General features: G+C 22.8%; 2 protein-coding genes across 2 annotated transcripts; both read right to left on the bottom strand.

The window, feature by feature from the left end:
- Positions 1-35: 35 nt before the first annotated feature.
- LOC122503777 (NCK-interacting protein with SH3 domain) lies at positions 36-10194 on the bottom strand. The gene is made up of 9 exons (XM_043614459.1): positions 9948-10194; positions 8573-8757; positions 5983-6858; positions 5519-5721; positions 3105-3208; positions 2611-2829; positions 1266-1438; positions 908-1005; positions 36-817 (listed from the first exon to the last, which is right to left on the bottom strand). Exons 1-9 carry the CDS (start codon positions 9973-9975, stop codon positions 727-729), a joined length of 1977 nt encoding a protein of 658 aa, XP_043470394.1. The 5' UTR covers positions 9976-10194; the 3' UTR covers positions 36-726.
- Positions 10195-10628: 434 nt separating this feature from the next.
- LOC122503803 (transcription initiation factor TFIID subunit 5) lies at positions 10629-20912 on the bottom strand. The gene is made up of 11 exons (XM_043614503.1): positions 20735-20912; positions 20389-20574; positions 20082-20284; positions 19641-19837; positions 19268-19472; positions 15453-15572; positions 15137-15282; positions 13624-13761; positions 13335-13528; positions 12892-13183; positions 10629-10962 (listed from the first exon to the last, which is right to left on the bottom strand). The coding sequence occupies exons 1-11, from the start codon at positions 20795-20797 to the stop codon at positions 10748-10750; spliced, it is 1959 nt and encodes a 652-aa protein (XP_043470438.1). The 5' UTR covers positions 20798-20912; the 3' UTR covers positions 10629-10747.
- Between the last annotated feature and the right edge of the window lie 179 nt (positions 20913-21091).

Raw genomic sequence — 21091 nt, 5'->3', positions numbered from 1 at the left:
AAATATCTATTCCTTTTTCTCTTGTATACCTCAAATATCTAAATTTATTTTCTCTTGTATATTTCAAATATCTAAAAATTCCCTTTGAATAATTTATATTCATTAAAGCTACCTTTTGTTTGGACCAATAAAAAAATTAATTGGCCAAAGAAAAATTGGAATGACTTCATTCTTCATCTATATACAATAAATTCGATATTTTTAAAAACTTTTCGACTTTTCCTTTAATGGAAATTTCAATAGTAACTAATTTAAAATTAATAAACTTCTCAAACTTGAAAATCTTTGGATTTTGTCATTTTGATTTTCTATTGTACTAATTAATTATTAATTGAATAATAACGAAAAAAAAAATATTATAGAAAAAGTAGTTTCGATAAAATATAAGAAAAAAATAAATACTTTCTGTTAGTCATTATTAAAAACAATTATTCTTTTGGAACAAATATAAATGTTCTCTTTACAGCCATCTCTAGTGTATATAATTAAAAAAGCGATGAAAAATAAATACACGATTCTTTTTTACGTTAAAAAAATAAATTGTCTACTCTACTTTTTCAGTATAATATTTCTTTTTTGTATAAGGAAATATATATGAGAGAAAAATAGTATATCTGTGTTTTTTTTTTTGCATCGAAGGAATCGTCGTGAAAAGGCTTCTTAAACGAGGGTCTGTAGGTCGTCTTCGTCTTCCACCTTGACAGATGAAGGTGATTCAAGTAAATGTCACATTTGAAATAAATGTGGGAATTCATTGCTAATATCTCGCACCAATTGTTGATCCTCTTGACTTTCAGCAGTTTCCTCGCAAAATATTCTGCAAAAACATAAATCAACTTAGTGAATTAATAACGTAATGATGTGCAGTTTATTGCGATAATGCAACAATATACACGGTATTATTAACCTTGTGAAACTTTTTAGAACATCCTCCGAACGATGTCGATGATCATTATAATTTGATGTTCGCAATACGCGACGACACAATTCCAAATATTGCCTTCTCTAAAAATATTAAAATTTCTTTTTATTCATTATTCTTAAAAATTCTTAGATATTATTACACCTCTGGGCCAATAGGCTAAAGTTTCAATAAACGTTTATTTTTAATTATTAAATAATAAAAATTAAAATATTACTTTTTAATACAAAAAAATAGTTTTTTTTAAAAACTCTTAGAAATATTTGATATTTTTGAAAATTTACTTATTAGATATGAAAAAAGTATTAAAATTCGTTTGAAATATGCAAATTTAAAAACATACCTTATCACCTGGTGAAATATCAAATAATTGCCTCAAAATAATATCAAGCAGAACCTTCACGTCATTTGTGTAAAAAAGATTAGCCGTAATTTCTTTACTGAATAAATCGACAAACATTTTCAAAACAGAATCTGGTGGTGCCGGTTGATGATCGAAAATACGAACAGGATCCTCTACATCAGAAATAGAAATTAATATTTTCTCAAAATGTCTAACAAAACTATGATTTTGAATTAATAAACAATGGAAAAAAAATAGAAAAAGATATAAAATAAAAATAGAAATAGAATTAAAAAATAAATTAAAAGATAGAAATAAAAATATTGGACAAGTGCGAGTTGTACTCGCACTGCAATGGCGGGTTCCGTACACAAATATTAAAACAATACTTGCAACAAAATTTTAAAAATTATAGTTCCTCTGCTTATTATTGTTTACAATATTAGATACCTATACAATACTTTAATTTTTTTTAGTTATTTTTTTTTATCAAATGATTTTAATATATTTTTTTAATTGTTTATTTTAATTCTACCAATTACCGATCAATGTTGCAAGTATTGTTTTAATATTTGTGTACGGAACCCGCCATTGCAGTGCGAGTACAACTCGCACTTGTCCAATATTTTTTTATTTTTAGTTAAGAAATTAAAGTCAGAAAACAATCTCTCATTTATTCTCTTAAAATTTTACTCTTCCTTAAAATAATTAATGCCACGTATTTAAACTAAAAAAAATTAAAAAAAATTTTTTTTTGATTTTTTTTCAAAAAGTTTCTTAAATAAATTTTTTGTCGTCAGACTGTAATAATACACTAGGATACCAATTTTCAGCTCATTAGATCAAATAATGTAAAAGTTAGTGAAAAAAAAATTTTTTTTTTTAAATTTTTTAGTTTTTCCTTGACAACGCTATGGCCATCATTACATATCAAGTTCTCTATATTTTTCCTGTAATATTCGAGTAAAAATACACCAGCATGCAAAATTTCAGCTCTCCATGTCGAATAGTTTAGAAGTTAAGGGGGGGGGGGGATGGTCACTTTTTATGCATTTTTGGCCAAAAATCTTGTTATTTCTTTGACAACGCTATGCCCATCACGTCCAATCACATTAGCTTCCTTTTTCCTGTAATCTACGAGTGAAAATACATATCTGGACCAAATTTGAGCTCTTTAGGTCAAATAGTTTAGCCTCTAGGGGGGGGCAACGATTTGGCTACGGACAACAGAGTCTCACCAATAGGGTTCCGCCGATACACCGTAGGTGTACGGAACCCTAAAAAGAAATAAAAAAGAAATAAAATAATAGAAAATAGGAAAATTGGTAAAAGAACAAAACTTTACCTTCTCGATTCAGAAGAAATAAAATCTTTTCTGTAAAAACTTTGGCAATGGTTCTCCCTTTAAGAGCATTCAAAACAATATTTTCCGATGCCATAAATTGCAAATTGTACGATAGAATGAGATTCACAAACAGATCAGGAATTTGATCGTCCAAATCTGTGTCCGGCGGTTCTTCAATTAATTCAAATAAAAATTCTATAAAGTCCATTCCGAGTTGTTCTGTTAAGAGGAAAGAAAAATAAATATTAATATTTCGGTAGTAAAAATTCCAATGTAAGTAAAGAAAAAATTTGCAAGTAAAATATAATATAATATAATATTTTCAAATACCTAATAAAACTATAAAAATCAGTAAAAATAAAACATTTTTCTTTCCAAGAAAGAAAAATTCAGAATATTTAAAATAAGTGAAAAAATTTATTCAAAAAATACTAAATATAGTTTTTGGTATTTAAAATATTCTTGATATTTAAAAAAATAATTGCAATTATTACCTAAATGCGTAATTGGCATTGGTTCACCCATGGAAAATATCATTGTGAGTAAGAGAGACGAATAATTCAATTTTGGCACGTTTCTTGGATTAGCCCGCATATCTCTGTGTGAAAAGAAAATTATTAGTTTTAAAGAAAAATATTATTCTACAACTATTCAATTTTTTTTGAAAACTTTGATAAAATCCTTCAAAAGGATTCAATTATTTTCAAAACAATTTTAATTAAAATCATGGAAAGAATTTAATTATTTTGAAATATTTGAATAAAATTTATGTAAATAATGTAATTATTTTCCTAATTAATTAAATTCTTCGCAGGAATTCAATTACTTTCAATACAATTTTAATAAAATTCTATGCAAGAATTAAATGATTTCAAACTTAAAATTATAAAAGTTAAAAAAAATTATCACACTTTTTTTAACAAAAATAACTTTACTTATTAAGTAACGCAAAATTATTGAAAAAAAATCATTCCTTCTGGATCAATAAATAACAATAAGTATTCAAATATTTATTAAATAAAAATTATTGAAGTTTTGAATTATTTAATTGTAAAAATTCTGAAAAAATGATGGTTTTAAAAAATCGTAATTAAAATTTTTCGAAAATAGTTCAATTCCTGAAAATAATTTTAAAAATTAAAAAGATGGAAATTTTCTGAAATTTTATATCACAAAGAATTTTATTTTCTTACTTTAAAAAATTATTTCTAACCTATTATTGTATTTTTTGTAGAATTCAGGGTGTCCACTATTTTCGTTCAAAAAAATTCACGGTTATTTCCCGGTTTTTTCCCTGCTTTGTCCTAATTTTTCCCGGTTTTTTTTTCTCATCAAATTTCAATTTATTTGATTTCGAAAATAAATAAATCTACAAATGGCTTTCAAAATTTTTATTAGAAGTTTTTATGAATAATTATATTATAATTGAATTTCTGCAAACAATTTTACTATTTATAAAAGTAATTGAAGCCTTCCAAAGAATGTTATTACATATTTAAGAAAATAATTAAGTGTTTGCGTAGAATATTATTAAATTTTTTGAAAGTAATTGAATTTTGGAGAATAATTTAATTATTTATAAAGATAATTGAAATTTTTAGGAGAATTTAAACAAACTTTAAACATAATTGAATTTTTGCAAAGAATTATATTACTTTTGAAAATAATTGAATTGTTTTTTAGAATTTTATGGAAATTTATGAAAATAATTGAATTCTTGTGAAGAATTTTTTTTTAAAATAATATTCAAATAATTTAGTAAATCTGAAGAATTTTACTATTAATGGAAATAATTGAATTCTTGAGAAGAATTTTTTTATAGTTTCTAGAAATAATTGATAATAATTTTCGAGGAATTCGATTAAAATTGTATTAAAAATAATTGAAATTCTGCAATGAGTTTTACTATTTATGAAAATAATTGAATTATATTGAGAAGAAATTTTATTTATTTTTAATTGAATGTAAAGAAATTTCAATTATTTGTTTATAAAAATGCAATTATCTTGAAACAATAGAATTGAAAAATTTCAAAAATCTCATTTTTCAGAATTTTCAAATAAACTTTGTGAAAATTCAATTTGATTAAAAAATTTTAAATGTATCTTTTTTTAAATTACTTAACTAATAAAAATTTTAATTATTAATCTTCGCACTAAGAATCATGAATACATTAGAATGTGATTCTATATAAAATTCAATTATTTATCAATTACTAAATAAAAATACTTTAAAAATTCGATTTGTTAAAAAGTTTTTAATAAAATTCTTTAACAAATTTAATTATTTTCAGTTGAATTTCACAAAATTTCTATTAATTCGATAATTTTTTTAAATTTATTTCCATACTATATTTGAATCAATGACTGATTTTTTACTATCAAATTAATTATTTTTAACTAATTCAAATTTAGAGAACAGTATAAATATATCTATAAAAATTGAAATAAAAAGCGATTTTTTAAAAACAAATTAAAATAATAAAACTTTTTTTAATTTGGTGAAAGAATTTCTGGCTTATTCTAGGTCAAATAAAATTCCTGGCTATTTCCCGGTTAGTAGACACCCTGATTCAAAATTGTATCTAAAAATTTGGAAAATATTTAAAAAAAAATTGAAACAATTAAAAGTTTTGTCAAATTTTATTGAAATAAATTTGATATTTAAAAGAATTTAATTTTATTACTTTTAAAAATTGTTTTGAAATATAATCGTATTTTTTAAGAATAATATTTCGGAAAAATATATCAAAAAGGTGAGAAAAGAGAAAAGGAAATAAAATCAACTAACTAGAAACTGCGAACAGATTACTAAAATACAACCTTTTTTTTTAATCTATATCAATAATAATTGATATAGATTAAAAAAAAGGTTGTTTTGTAATTTTTGAACTAATAATTGAAAATACCTGGCCATCTCCATTGGCAAAATGCTGTTTAACATAATTGTCAAAGCTATCGGATCAAGACTGCACATCACTCCGAAAGATTGTAAAAGTAACTGCCTAATAGTCCATCTAGGTTCCATTTGATAATACTGAATCAACGTTGTCACTCCATTATATTGATCTTGTCTCAAAACATACCTTGAAACATTGGCATCAGCATTTGTCTGTTAAAAAAGCAGCAATAAATAATTAAATATAGTATTTTATTCTAAAATTAAATGTCAGATTTGTTATTGATAAATAAAAATTATAGAAATGATAAGTTAAATAAGTAGAGAATAAAAGAATCTTTTGTTATTAATAATTATAGAATTGATAAATAAATTTAAAAATGGAACAAAAGAGACATAGGTATTTTTTATTAGAAAATATTTTGAAAGAAATGATTGAAATAAGATATTTGGATAAAGAAAAGTAATACTTACAAGAATAGAAGTAAGCTCTTTGATATATTCTAAAATTATGGACTCGTCCTCATAAAGCATCCAGCTTCTTTGTTGAGAATCTTCCTTGCAAGTAGTAAGCTCTTTGAAAATTACTTTTAACCTATTAGCATCGTAAGTCTCCTCAATTGTCATTTTTGAAACACTAAGTGGAACTTGAAGTTGATTTAAAATCTCCTCCAAATAGTGACTCACTGAATGAGGAAGAATTTCATATAAACCCGCGACAACAACCGAAACGGCAACTTTTGACATTTCATAACTAAGTTGTGTATTTCGTCTCACTTGATCCAGTAAATGATAAGCCGTCCTCGGATTAATATCAGCCATACTCGATGTTCTATTCTTCACAGGCGAATGATTTGGCGATTTAATTTTATTTTCACAAATACTTTTTTTTATTTCCTCATCTGGCGGTGGAATTGCTTCGGAGGCCGATTGACGTGTTAAAGATTGTCTTCGTTTCTCACTCGTCGAATCGCGTCGAGCTGGTGGTGTTAATTCAGTTTTTATTGGTTTAATATCATTTTCAATATTTTCAATTGGCGGATTACTGTTTATTGTGGCGTATGTCACACTACTTGTTGCTGATGATTTATTATCTTCTGTGGAATTACTACTGACTATGGGAAGAGGAAATTCATTATTATCCTTGTCGGGTGTTGTACTGCCAAAATCAGGTGGCATTGGAGCTTGTTTTTTTGTTTTTTTACCCTGTTCTGCATGGCGTTTCTTATCCTCTAATTTTGATAAAATCGCCTGTTTATCAGTGACAATTGAACCTTCTTGCTTGTCACTGTTCCCCGAGAATAATTTAATACATTCATCTAAAAAGTCTATAAAGAATTGAGGTTGAACCTGGAAAAGAAAAGTGGAGAAGAAAAAATATTATATTCTTGTTTATATTTTCAGGCTTTGCACTCGATAGTTAATTTAAAAAAAGTAGCTTTAGAACTGAAAAAGTATTTGTCTGACTTTTTTCTAGATTTATATATATATAAAATATTAACTTTTTTTCTCATTCTGATAATAACTTCAAATCTAAATTTTTGTAAAATCCAATTATTTTCCAAATTTTTAGTAGAAAAATAAAATTCTTTTGAAATATTAACTTGATTTTAATGAAATTTGACAAAATTTTAATTACAATTTTTCAAAAGACTAATTTTTTTCATAATTTCTAAATTTATTAATAACTAAATAATTTTTGTTGAATAAATATTTAAATTCTTATTTATTCTTCAAGAGGAATTTAAATTTTTACTAATATCAATCAATCTTATTAGAAAGTTCTACGAGAATTCAATTATTTAAGTACGAAAATAAATAAATGATAAAATAATTGATTATTTCTTAAAATTAAATTCTTATAAAGAGTTTTATCAAAATTTTTAAAAATAATTGAATTATTAAAATTCTTTAAATAATTGATTTTTCTCGAAAAATTTTATGAAAATTGTATTTCAGAAAATTCAGCTCCTTTGAAAATTTGATTATTTATGATAATAATTGAATTTTTTTGAAAATAATTAAATTCTTGCGAGGAATTTTATTAAAATTAAAATCAAATAATTGAATTTTTTCAAATTATTTAATTAAAATTGTATTAAAATTGTAAAAATAATTTAATTCTTACGATAAATTTTATTAATCATGAAATAGTATTTTGAATACTTAAAATTAAATTCCTATGAAAATTTTATTACTTATGAAAAAAATTGAATTTTTGCGAAGAATTTTTAAAAAAATTTTTGGAAATGATTGAATTCTTTCGAAGAATTTTTTATTAAAAATCTTGAAAATAATTAAATTCTTTCAAGGAATTTAATTATAATTGCATTAAAAATTATTGATTTTATCGCAGAATTTTATAAAAACTTTTCAAAATTATTGACTTCTTTGGAAAACTTTTCTTAAATTAGAGAATATTGAAAATAAATAAATATTTGCGAAGAATTCTTATACTTTGTGAAAATAATTGAATTTTTTTGAAGAATTTATTATTTAAACTTTTTTGAAAATAATAAATTTAATTCTTTGGAGGAATTTTATTAAAATTAAAATTAAATAATTGAATTATTTCGAATAACTTAATTTAAATTGTATGACAAATAATTAAATTCTTACGATAAATTTTTTTAATCATGAAAATAATTACATTTTTATAAATGAATCTAATGTTTAAAAATTTAATTAATTTCGTTCAAAGAATTTTATTAAAATTTTTTTAAAATAATTAAATTTTTTTGAGAAATTTTCTTAAATTAGTAGATATTAAAAATAATTTAATTTTAACAAAGAATTTTATTATTTATGAAAATAATTAAAATATTGTTAAAATTTTTTTTAAAAATATTTTCAATTGTCTCTAAATTAAAATTTTTGAGAATAATTTTTTATTTCAACTATTAGCGAAAATGATTTTTTTTTAATTTTATTTAAGAAGATGTCCAAGTCGATGAGATTTTCTCATTATAACTCAATGTAAAAATCCAATCAACTTGGACATCTTCTCAAATAAAATTTTTAATTCTTGATAAATTATAATTTATAATTAATAATTAACTCATACCTTTTCTGTCGTCGCGTAATTAGAAGGAATAAAACCAACTTGACCCTCTTTGTTTATAACTTGCCACCAATTCCTTTGTTTTGTATTTGATTGTAAGAGAACAAAAAGATCATTCTCTCGAAAGCTGAGGGCTTTATGAAAAGTTGCATTAAAGTCATACAAAGCTTTCAGCATTTCGTAATTTCCTGGGAAAACAAATTTCAATGTTAACTTTTGCTTAAATAATATTATTAATACATAAACAATTTTAATTTAAAATTAAGATATACGTACAATATTTTGTATTGCAATTAATATTTTATACATACTCGTAATTAGTATTTCCAAAAAGTTAAATATAAATTTTAATGAAATATTATAAAAATACATTTCCTCTAGTTTTATTGATATAAAAATAATAATGTCGTATTAAATCCATTATTATTTAATTATTTAATGCAGAATAATAATTATAATTATATTATTGTGAAGAATAATTTATTAAATTACAATTTCTCGAATTTTAATTTTACATAATAAAAAAACCAAAAATAGAATTCAAATGCCACGCCTATAAAATATATTCAAAACTATGTATTGATTTCAGTCAAGGAAATTTTTGCCATTTTTTAATACATAAATTTTGTTTTAGAAATCCGAAATATTTTTAAACAATTTGCTAGCTATTTGAAATTGTAATAAACAAATTAAAATTAGTGACATTTTGAAAATTCTTTTCTGCAATTTCTTTTTATGATAAAAAACTACTTCTAATCTTAATTACAAATTGTATATTTTTAAACTCATTATCTAATGAGTCAGAAAAATAGTTATTATAATTATAAATAAGAAACGTGCAAAACTTAAATTTTTATGAATAAAAAATTGTTGCTTAATAACTGATTAGAGAAATAAATTTTTTTTCAAAATTACAGTTTAATTGACAATTGACAGAAATAATATGCATTATACATGAAGTAGACAAAAACATTTTTCGTTGTTTGCGAAAAAAAATTTTTTTGCAAAAAAAGGACATTGTCAATAATCTTTGGTAACATTTGGGTTATTTACAATTTTCGATAGTTATGAATTATTATTTAATAAATCGCTTTAAGTGAATAAGAAAAACAGGTGAATAATTTCGATTCGAAATAAATATTCGTTAAACGTGAATTTAATGAGCGGAGAAACTACCCCAATATAAACATGGAACATTCCTTGCACCCAAACGTCAAATGATTTTTGAAAAAAGGATAATTAAGTATTCAAAAATGATGATGGAAAATAAATTTGTATTAAATATAATCAAAAATAAGAGGGGGGATTCATTTTCATTCAATCATTTTCGATTTTTGGAAATAATAATTAAAAATTGAAATAAAAATAAAAGACTTACCTAACCTAGCCTGATTATTGTCACCCATGGTCGAAAGTGAATGATTAGTTAATCGGTAATATTCACTATTCGGGGCAACGCCCAGGTGAAAAGTAGACTATTGAACCTGCATTTACTATTCAACATTAGTTTCACTTTCATTTGAACTCGATAACATCATTTTTATTATCCTTTTTCACTTTCGGTTTATTATGCGGTGGTTTGACAAGCAGACAAGAAAGTCGCACTTTTGTAGCAGACAAATGGCGCAAAAAGGCGCAAAAGTACAAATTGAAGATGTCGCTTTTTGCAATCGGGTTACCGGGTAACTGATTCTATTTTTAAATTCAAATTTGCCCTATAAAATAAAAATATTTTTATTATATAAATAATAAAAATATAAATTAATATAAATTCTAGATTAATTTCCTTCTTTTTAAATTAAACTTTTTGTTTACAAAACTAGTGTTTTTTTAAATAAAAACTTTTTTTCTATTAAAAAATATAGAAAATAAATTAAGAAAATAAGTTTTTATTAAATTTATTAAGTTTATTAAGTTTAGAAAAGAAAATAAATTAAAATTACTTTAGTAAAAATTTGTAATTATTTATTATTACTAAATTAATTTAATATTAACAGTATTGTCAATATTAGGGAATTTAGGGAAATATTTGGTTTGATGATTTAAAAACAAATGGGAATTACTAATATTAAAATTTTTATTATGAACAACTTTTATGATACAAATACAAAATATGAGTTTGTACAAGTTCATACGAATGATATTAATTTTATTTTCTTTAAATAAATTTCGCTATTGTTAGGAGGACTCGAACATACCGACGCCATAAAGAAGATTTCTTCTTGTAAAATGAAGAGCTAGAATTGATGAATTTTTTGTTGAGAATGTTCTCAAAAGATAGGATTCGGCGTTTGTCCTCACATCAGGATTATGAGATACGTTCACATCTTCCAAACTCATTTCCTCTGCCAATTTCGTAAAGTCCCATAATTTTATGGTACAATCCAAACCACCTGTGAAAAAATTATTTTTTTTACATTCTTTTAATTCTAATATTTTATTATATAATTATTATGTTTCCATAGGAATGAAGATTTTCAAAAATTACAAATTCAATAACTTTTAAGAATATTTATTATAAAACAAGAAGATATCAATAGTCTCTCAAAAATAAAAATGTCTCTCAAAATTATTACGTTTTATAATAATTAAAACTTGCTAAAATAATTATTTTATATTATAATATAAGAATATTGTTACTGTAACTTCTTTAAAATTATTTTCATCATTTCAATTAAATTATTATTTTCTACAATTTTTAAATAAAATTCTTCTTTAAATCAATTTTTTTAAAAATAATTTTTGAAAAAGTTCTTTGATAATTTTCAAATTCATTTGTTTACAATTCAATTTTACGAAATTTAATCAATTATTCAGAAATTCTTCAATTAAATATAAATAAATATAATATATAATTTAATATAAAAAAATTCAATTAAACTTTATGAAAAAAATTAATTCTACAAAATTGTTTATTAAAAATATCTTGATAAATTTTAATAAATTTTTTTAAAATAATTGAATGTCTCTCAAATTTTTAGGTATAATTTATGAAAATTATTAAATGTTTGCGTACAATTTTATTAAAATTTTTTTTTTTTAAATGATTGAATTCTTTTGGGAAATTTTATTAAAGTAGTAGATATAAAAAAAATCATTGAATTGAGGAAAGTTTTTAAAAATAATTGAAATTTTGCCATGAATTTTATTAAAATTTATGAAAATTGAATTGAATTTCTGCAGAGAATTATAATACTTTTGAAAGTAATTGAATTCTTTTGTGATAATTCATTGAAATTGTAGACATTAAAAATAACTGAATTTTTACAAATTTTTGAAATTAATTCAATTTTTATGAAAAATTTTATTAAAATTATTTTGAAAAAAATTGAATTGTTACAAAGAATTTCATTAAAGTTTTTGAAAATAATTTAATTCTTTGAAGAAATTAAATTAAAAATGTATTGAAAATAATACTTACCTAAATTGTAGCAAAGGTTTTTAAAATAATTGAATTTCTTTGATAAATTATAATACAATTTTTTAAATTTTTTTCGAGAAATTTGATAAAAATTGTATTAAAAATAATTGAAAGTCTGCGATAAGTTTTATTATTTATAAAAATAATTTAATTCCAAAAAAGAATTTTATTATTGATGAAAATAATTGAATCCTTGTAAAAAAAATGCTATTATTTATGAAAATAATTTGTAAATATTTGAATTCTTGTGGAATTTTTATTATTTATGAAAACAATTAAATTTTTGTGTAGAATATTATTAAAATTGTTTTTAAATAATTGAATTCTTTTGGAAAATTTTATTGAAGTAATAGATATTAAAAATCATTGAATTAAGAAAAGTTTTTAAAAATAATTGAAATTTTGCCAAGAATTATATTAAAATTTTTGTAAATAATTGAATTTCGGAAAAAAATTTCACTACTTTTAAAATTTAGTTGCATTTCTGCAATCATTTGTAATTGCTTCAAAATTCAATTTGTTTTAGTGTTTTTAACTAAAATTCTTCTATAAATACATTATTTTTAATAATCAATTATATATTAAAAAATTTAACTAATTTCAGTGAATTTTAGTTTCTAAAATTTTCTTTAAATCTAAGTTTTTTTTATATTTTTAATTAAATTCATTTAAAATTGAAATTTTACAAAATCTTAAATCAAAATCTTTTGAAGTTCATCTACTTATGGAAATTGTAAACGGAATCCTTTTAAAATTGAATTAATTTTAAAATATTTAAGTAAAATTTGTTTAGAAAACATTTCCAGGTTTCCATGTTGCGTGGCAACCCTGAATATGTAAATATTTAAAAAGTTTGATCCTTGATACTTATTTGATTCGTGAATGATTTTGATTGTTTTACCTGAGACAAGAAGAGTTCCGTCTCTACTAAATGAAAGGCATTGAATAATGCTAGAGTGTCCCGATAATGCAGCTACTAAATGTCCATGTGCAAGATCCCAAACCAGCACACGATGATCTGCACCTGCAGACGCCAAAAATCGTCCCTCCATAGAAAATGCAAAAACGTAAATTGGAGCCTTATGACCGGTCATTAATCTCACTTGACTGCCTGAAACGCAGTCCCATAAACGAACAGTCATATCACTTGAACCCGTGGCCACGTAATTTGAATTCGGATGAAATTGAACAACCTGAAAGAAAATTTTTTCTGATTACAAAAATATTACGAAAAACAGAATTTTAATCTTTAATTAAATTTAATTTACTAAATTCTTAATTTTATTTAATTTATTAAATTCTGAATTTATTTAAATCTAGGATAAAAGTTTTCGTGTTCTTTACATCAACATCCGAATAGTGGCCGGCAAATATTCGAAGAGGTTGAGGACTATCGGATGACCAAAGTCTCGCCGTTTTGTCGTGACTCGCTGTCGCAAAATAATGACCGTGGGGAGAAAATTTCACATACCAAACTGGAAATAAATGACCCTTGTAGCAGACAACACACGTCCATGTATGAAGAGACCACAATCTCACTGAGAAAATTAAAAATTACATTCAATAAGAATAAATTCATATTTAAAAAAAAAGAAACTAAAAAGCAGAAATACGTGAAAATATTTAATTTTACCTGTTGTATCTTCAGAACAGGATAATAAGAGATTTTTGTCAGGACTAAATGATAAACAATTAACTGGTCCACTGTGTCCATGTAGAAGCTTCACCGATTCTGATGTTCTCTCATCCATCATTCTTACCAAAACATCATCTATTTAAATAATATAATAATTTAACAAATTCAAAAAGGTACTTAGTTTTTTTAGTATATTTAAAAACAAATATTTAGCATTTTTAATACGTTTAATAATAATAATTATTATTATACAATAATAATCGTGATATTCTGTCCTCACGTAAAATTATAGGGCTTTTTGATTCCAAATTGTTTTACGACTCAAATTGTCATGTCGAATGTTTGACAATTAATTTGTAATAACAGCATTTTCACAAGACATGTAAAGTAAGGAAATTTTATCAAAAAAAAAAAAATATCAAATTATTGAAAATCTTAAATAGTCTATGAATTTTCTTTCTCAAATTAAAAAAAATTTATAAGTAAAACTACAGTAGCAATGTTTAGAAATAATCATTTATTTTGTCACTTATTTTTGTATTTAAATAATTGGATTTTCGTACACATTTTTGATAAAAATTTATTTGAAAAAGAATATCAGTTAAAATTTTAGAAAATATTTCAAGAATTCAAAGAATTGCAGTTCCAGTTTTCAGAAATAATTAAATTTCAAAAGGCTTTACTTTGAAAGTATTTTGAGATTTTAATTCCAGGTAGACAAATAAATAACAATAAGTATTCAAATATTTGTTAAACAAAAATTATTGAAATTTGAAAAATTTTACTTAGAAATTCTGAAAAAATGGGGTTTTTGAAAAATCGTAATTAAAATTTTTTTGAAAACAGTTCAATTCCCGAAAATAATTTTAAAAAATTGAAAAAACAGGAAATTTTTTGAAATTTTATTAAAATAAATTTTATATTTCAAAGAATTCTATTTTCTCACCTTAAAAATATTATTATATTTTTTTGAAAAATTGTAATTAAAAATTTGGAAAGTAATTAAATTTTCCAAAAATTTTTGTGTTTAAATAATTCAATTATCGTTGAATTCTAATAAGAATTTATTGGAAGAAGAATTTCAGTTAAAATTTCAAAAAATAATTGAACATTTGAAGCGTTATAACAGGAATTTTAAGAAAAATTTGTAAAGGTTTTTAAACTGAAATCTTTTTAAAATTGTAATCGCCGTAAAATTATAATAATGTTTAAATGTTTATTTTTAAAAATTATTAAAGTTTTCAACAATTTTATTCAAACTTTCGAATAAAAATTGACTTTTGAAAAAATTGCAGTCATAATTTTTAGAAATAATGAAATTTCAATTAAAATAAATAAGAATCAGTTTTTAAATATTTGTTTAACGAAAATTGTTGAATTTTTGAATTATTTATTGTAGAAATTCCAAACAAAAAATTTGAATAATTAACTCTATAATAATTAATATGCCAAAACTTAATAATCCAATTAAATTAAAAATTCTTTGGTATTTCATTTAATATTCACTCACCAGCTTCTGTCACAATTTCAGCGAGCTGTTCAGTATTTTTCATTCCTTTCAATTTTTGAGGAAGGAGACTCCAAACTTTTATAACCGAATCGCTAAAACCAACTCCCAATAAAGTGGAATCTTCTGAAATCTCTACGGCCGTAACACTGGATAGACAAAAAAATGTAAATAAAAATTCGAACACAGCTAAATATAGATAATTATGATTATTAAATCTAATTTTGTAATTTAATTACAAAATTATCAAATAAAAAATAAAAATAGAATATCTAGTGAAAATAATTTCTGAATTAATAAATATTTCTATTTAATTTACCTGTGAACTACATTTAAGAGTGTGTAGAAGCAAATCGAAGGTAAACTTTCAGGACCAAGTTGAACACGTTTCGTTGCTTCTCTGAGAGCTTTAATTTTCTCCATTTTATCCGCGTCTTTTCTATTAGAACCAAAAGTTTAAAATTCATTCTAATCTAAATGTATTAATTATCAATATATATAATCTACATTAATAATCGTTGTATTCCGGTGATCTGATCACAGTATGAAGTTTGTTGCTGTTTGCTTTTTTGATTCCTAACTTTTTAAATAATATTCCTTAATTTTACATGTTTTCAATTTTAAATTTAATGGAGTTTTTTTTGATAATTTTTACTGACAATTAAATTTTGAAAGTAATTGAATTTTATGACGATTTTGTCCTATTAAATTATATTAAAATTATTCATAAAAAATTAAATTCTTTTAAACAATTTTATTAGAGTATTTGTAAATAATTACATTTTTTTAAAAAAGAATTTAATTAAATTTCGTAAAAAATGTAATTTTTTAAAATAATTTTAATTGAAAATTTTGAAAATAATTTAAATTTACAAAGAATTTTATTAAAAACTTTTGAGAACAATTGAATTGTTTAAAAAAATTGTATTACAATTTATAAAAATAATTGAACCTATTGAAGAAATTTTATTAAAATTATCTTGAAATTGAGTTTTTTCCTAGAAATTTAATTAAAATTGTATTGAAAATAATTGAATTTTTCAGAAAAATTTTATTATTTACAAAAATAATTGAATTCTTGAAAAGAATTTTAGTATTTATAACAATAATTAAATTGTTTCGAAGAATTTTATCAGAATTGTTGAAAATAATTGAATTTTTATTAAAACTCTTGAAAATATTTGAATTTAAATAATATTTTAAAAAATAATTGTATTCTTTCGAGAAATTTTATTAAAATTATGTATACAGGGTGGCCACTTTTTTTGTAAAAAAAAATTCACGGTCATTTCCCGGTCATAAATTATTTTTCCCGGTCATAAATAATAACTCTGAAAATAAATTATTCAATGAAAGATTGAAAGAATTTCCTGATTTTTAGACAAAACTTTGACTTTTTCCCAAACCCTAAAAATATTTTAGTTTACTCTAAAAATAATTTTTAACTTAAATAGATTTTTTGAAATAAATATTTAATTATTATCCATTATTTTTTCATATAGTAGGTACTCAAATTTCAAAAAAAATTCAAATTTCAAATCCTTTAAATTTGAATAATTTTTAAGAATTGCTACTGCAACTTATTAAAAATTATTTTCAAAATTTCAATTCAATTATATTCTAGAAATAACTAAAATATTTCTAAAATCCACTTGTTTGCAAGACAATTTCATGAAATTTTGAATAATTTGAAAATTTTTCAATTAAATATTACATATTTAAAAACATAACTAATTTGAAAAAATGTGAATAAAAATATTTTTAAAGACTAAATTATTCAGAATTTTTAATTAAAATCTTTTAAAATTCAACTTTTCTAAAACTTCAATTTGAAATTTTTTAAAATTCAATCTATAATAATATTAGTAATATTAATTTAACATTCTAAAAAATCGAAAAATTTGCTTATGAATAATTGTAAAAAAACTAATTGATATTAATGAAAAATACGGTTTTTTAAAATTTATTTTCTAAGAAAAGAAATTTTATTTATTTTTATTTACTTTATTTATTATTCAAAAATTCATTTTTATAAATTTCGTATCACTTTTGTTCTAATTAGTTCAAATTTTTAATAATTCTTATTTGTTTTGTTATAATAATAATTGCAAAAAAATTTTTAAATTGATTTATTTTTCATTATTTTATAGGATGTGAAATTTTTTCTCTTTGAAATTTTTTTGACAAATTTAATTAAAATTATATTTTGTTTAATTATTGTTAGAAATAGAAAGAATTTAAAATTAAATTTAATATTTTCTTTTTCTAAGTCTGTTATGTTGGACAACAAAATTCATAATTTTCTTATAAATTCTATAAATTGAATATTTCACAGGCCAACAAAATTTTGTTGCCCAACCAATGGAAGCCAATTCTTATAGGATTTTTTTCGTTGAATCCGAATTTGACCTTGAAAATATTGGATTGGCTCTAGTTTTCAAGCAATTTACGTTTCAATACGCAAAATACGTATTTTTTCCATTTTTTGAATGTAAGTAAAACCAAATACCGAAACAGTACATTTGTCCGCATAGGGCCAAATTAAAGCTTAAATACTGCTCTTTAATATCCAAAAACAAAAAATTTAATTTATATACAATTTAACCTTTAATGTCTAATGGAACATACGTTGTTTCATAAACGTATAGAAAATAACATTACTTTCGACCAGGTAAGACAATTTAAGTAAAAATTAGTCTCTCTATGGGTATTTGTGGTCGCTGCTTAGAAATATGTATTCAGATTTTAATATTCAAAATGGCGGATTCAATATGGCGAATTTTTTTTTATTTTACATTTCTATCATAAAGGTGTAAACTATTTTTAAAAATTAGTCCGACATTTTTAATTTTTATATATCATAACAGATTTATAAGCAGCGACCACAAAAACCCCCAGAGGGACTAATTATTACTTAAATTGCCTTACCTGGTCAAAAGTACTGTTATTTTCAATCCGTTTATGAAACAGCGTATGTCCCATTGGACATTAAAGGTTAAATTGTATATAAATTAAATTTTTTGTTTTTGGATATTAAAGAGCAGTATTTAAGCTTTAATTTGGTCCTATGCGGACAAATTTACTGTTTCGGTATATCGTTTTACATCCATTCAAAAAATGCCAAAAATGCGTATTTTGCGTATTGAAACGTAAGTTGCTTGAAAACTAGAGCCAATCCAATATTTTCAAGGTCAAATTCTGATTCTACAGACAAAATCCTATAAGAATCGGCAATAACATTTTAGGCAACATGCAATTGATGAAATTTATTTTTATAGTACTTTTTATAAAATTCTCTGACAAAATATAAATAGATTTTATAGAAGATCATTCAATCTTTTTTAATGAAATATAGTTAATACCTAAGTCTTAAAATAAATATTTCTATTTTTTCTCACAAAGTAATGTGTTTTTAAAAAAAAAATTCCAAAATCCCGGTCAAGATCAAAATTCACTGTCATTTCCCGGTTTTTCCCTGTCCAAAAAAATTCACTGTCATTTCCCGGTTTTCCCGGTTTCCCGGTCCAGCGGCCACCCTGGTATATTGAAAATAATTAAATTCCTTTGAAGAATTTTATTATTTATAAAAATATTTTAATCTTGCGAAGAATTTTCTTATTTATGAAAATAATTGAATTCTTGCGGAAGATTTTACAATTTATAAAAATAATTGAATTGTTTCGAAGAATTTTATCTGAATTTTTGAAAATAATTGAATTTTTTGAAGGAATTTTATTAAAAATCTTGAAAATAATTAAATTTATATTAAAAATCTTGAAAATAATTAAATTTATATTAAAATTCTTGAAAATAATTAAATTTATATTAAAATTCTTGAAAAAGTAATCGAATTTTATTAAAATTGTATGGAAAATAATTGAATTGCTCTAAAAAATATTATTATTTATGAGAATAATGAAATTCTTGCGACAAATTTTATTAAAATTTTTGAATAATAATAAACAAGAATATTTAATATTATGTACTTAATAAGTGAATTCTTTAAATTTTGAATCTGTAATCATTCAAAAATTGATGTTTATTTTTGAAAATATAAAATTTTTTAATTTAAAAATTAATAATAAATGTAATACCGCGTTCCGCGCGTATCATTATTCTTAAAATTTTACTTACAAATTTGGCAAAGGCATTCTCCCAACAGGCGGTGCGTTTGGATCGGATTTTGTTTTCTTCGAGAAAAGAGGATCTTTCTTCGGTTTTTTCTTCTTCGGTTTGTCACCTTCACCACCTCCCGTGTCTTCTTCCTCTTCCTCAGGAGGATTCACACACTGGATCTCGGGCTCCTTTAGAAGTCCGTAATAAACTTTTGCCTTATTGTCTAAAATAGAGAAAGTTCTAATTAATTAAGTAATAAAATAAAAGTAATTGATTAAATACCAGAGAAAAAATTATTCAATTAATTAAATAGTAGAGTAAAAAAATTGCCAATAAACACTAACTTATGAAAATAAAAAATTTTAATCAAATTATAAATTTGATTAATTACCTTGTCTTGTCGCTTCTCCTAAAGTTGCACCCGACGTGGCTTCGATTTGTTGCTTATTTCTAGCAACGCCTTCGTACATATCGAAATAAAGTCGCTCATTAATGATATTTAACAAGCTATTACACTTTTTTTCTTGTAAGTGACGTTTTAGCATTGATAGCGTATCCCTTGACATTCTTATTATAAATTGATTTGATCTAAAAGCGAAGGAACAAATCAACAAAATTATTAGTCATCTTGTTTAATTTTCCACTAGCAACAATTTTTCTCACTCACTTTTTTAAATAAAATTAGCAATTTTAAAAACAATTTTAGAACTTAATAATTTTTAGTTCAAATTTTTTTTTTATAAACTAACTTAAAACTGAGGACAGAATGAATGAAAGAATACGGAGATTAATATTGTTAATAATTAATAATTCTTTTAAATAATACACATACTTGAATGTATCAATCAGTTCATTTCCATCCATTTGTTCTCGTTTTGTCACATTCGACAATCGCTTCAAATCGGCCTGATAATAATCCTCCAAATTCTCACTATATTTCTCCAATATCTCCTTAGCTTGCTCAGAATGATTATTGTACACCAATTCCAAATACATGTGAACCAAAACTGGATATAAAATTGTGCCTAATTCGTGCTGCAATATTTTTTTTTTAATAAATAAACATTTTCCCATTCTGAGAGAGATCTGAATTTTTTGAGAAGTTACAAAAAAAAATAGAAGGAGAATATTTCTCTTACCTTATAGATATCCAAAGAACCCTCGACGAATAGTTTTAATTCACTGTAAGATTTTTCATAAAGTGCAGGATCACCTTCACTTTTATAAGCAGATAAAACATTGCTTACTTCCGAATCAGTCTGTTGGTTTTCTTCGACATGAACATCACTTAAATTCGCCTCTTTTCTAAACAAATCTTCAGTATTCTGAAATAATAAAACATTGAATACGGGAAAACGATTTGCAGTTTATTAAAAAATAATTATTAATTCAGTAAATTGAATAAGAATTGTCGATAATGTTTTCTGTTTACTCTTGATTTTTCAGGTTAGAATTTGTTAAAAATGTATTTTTCAATGTACTCACTTTGAAATTATACTTTCTAAGAAGCTGTAGCATAGCCAGCATAGTATTTTTATCGTTATCCATGTTGGATCTTTTTATTAAGACACTTTATACAATAATAATTGTTACTTTTTAAAAAAAATATTCACTCAGACATTTAATGTCACTTTGGCATTTTTGTATACAAATCAACTGAAGTTGTCAACACTTTACGTTCTCATAATGCTTCACAGAGTGCGCTGTTCTCACTTTGCTGCGAAATTCAAAAGATCTAGAATTTAATTTCAATTAAAATAAAAGATAAATTTTTCTTTCTTTATTAAAATAATATTTATTTTTATATTGTTCAAAAATAAATATCCTTAATTTATATAATAT

Source organism: Leptopilina heterotoma, unplaced genomic scaffold, assembly GCF_015476425.1.
Source record: "Leptopilina heterotoma isolate Lh14 unplaced genomic scaffold, ASM1547642v1 Lhet_27, whole genome shotgun sequence".
Classification (NCBI taxonomy): domain Eukaryota; kingdom Metazoa; phylum Arthropoda; class Insecta; order Hymenoptera; family Figitidae; genus Leptopilina; species Leptopilina heterotoma.
The sequence above is the reverse complement of the archived record's forward strand: the minus strand, read 5'-3'. Positions and strand labels throughout refer to the sequence as shown.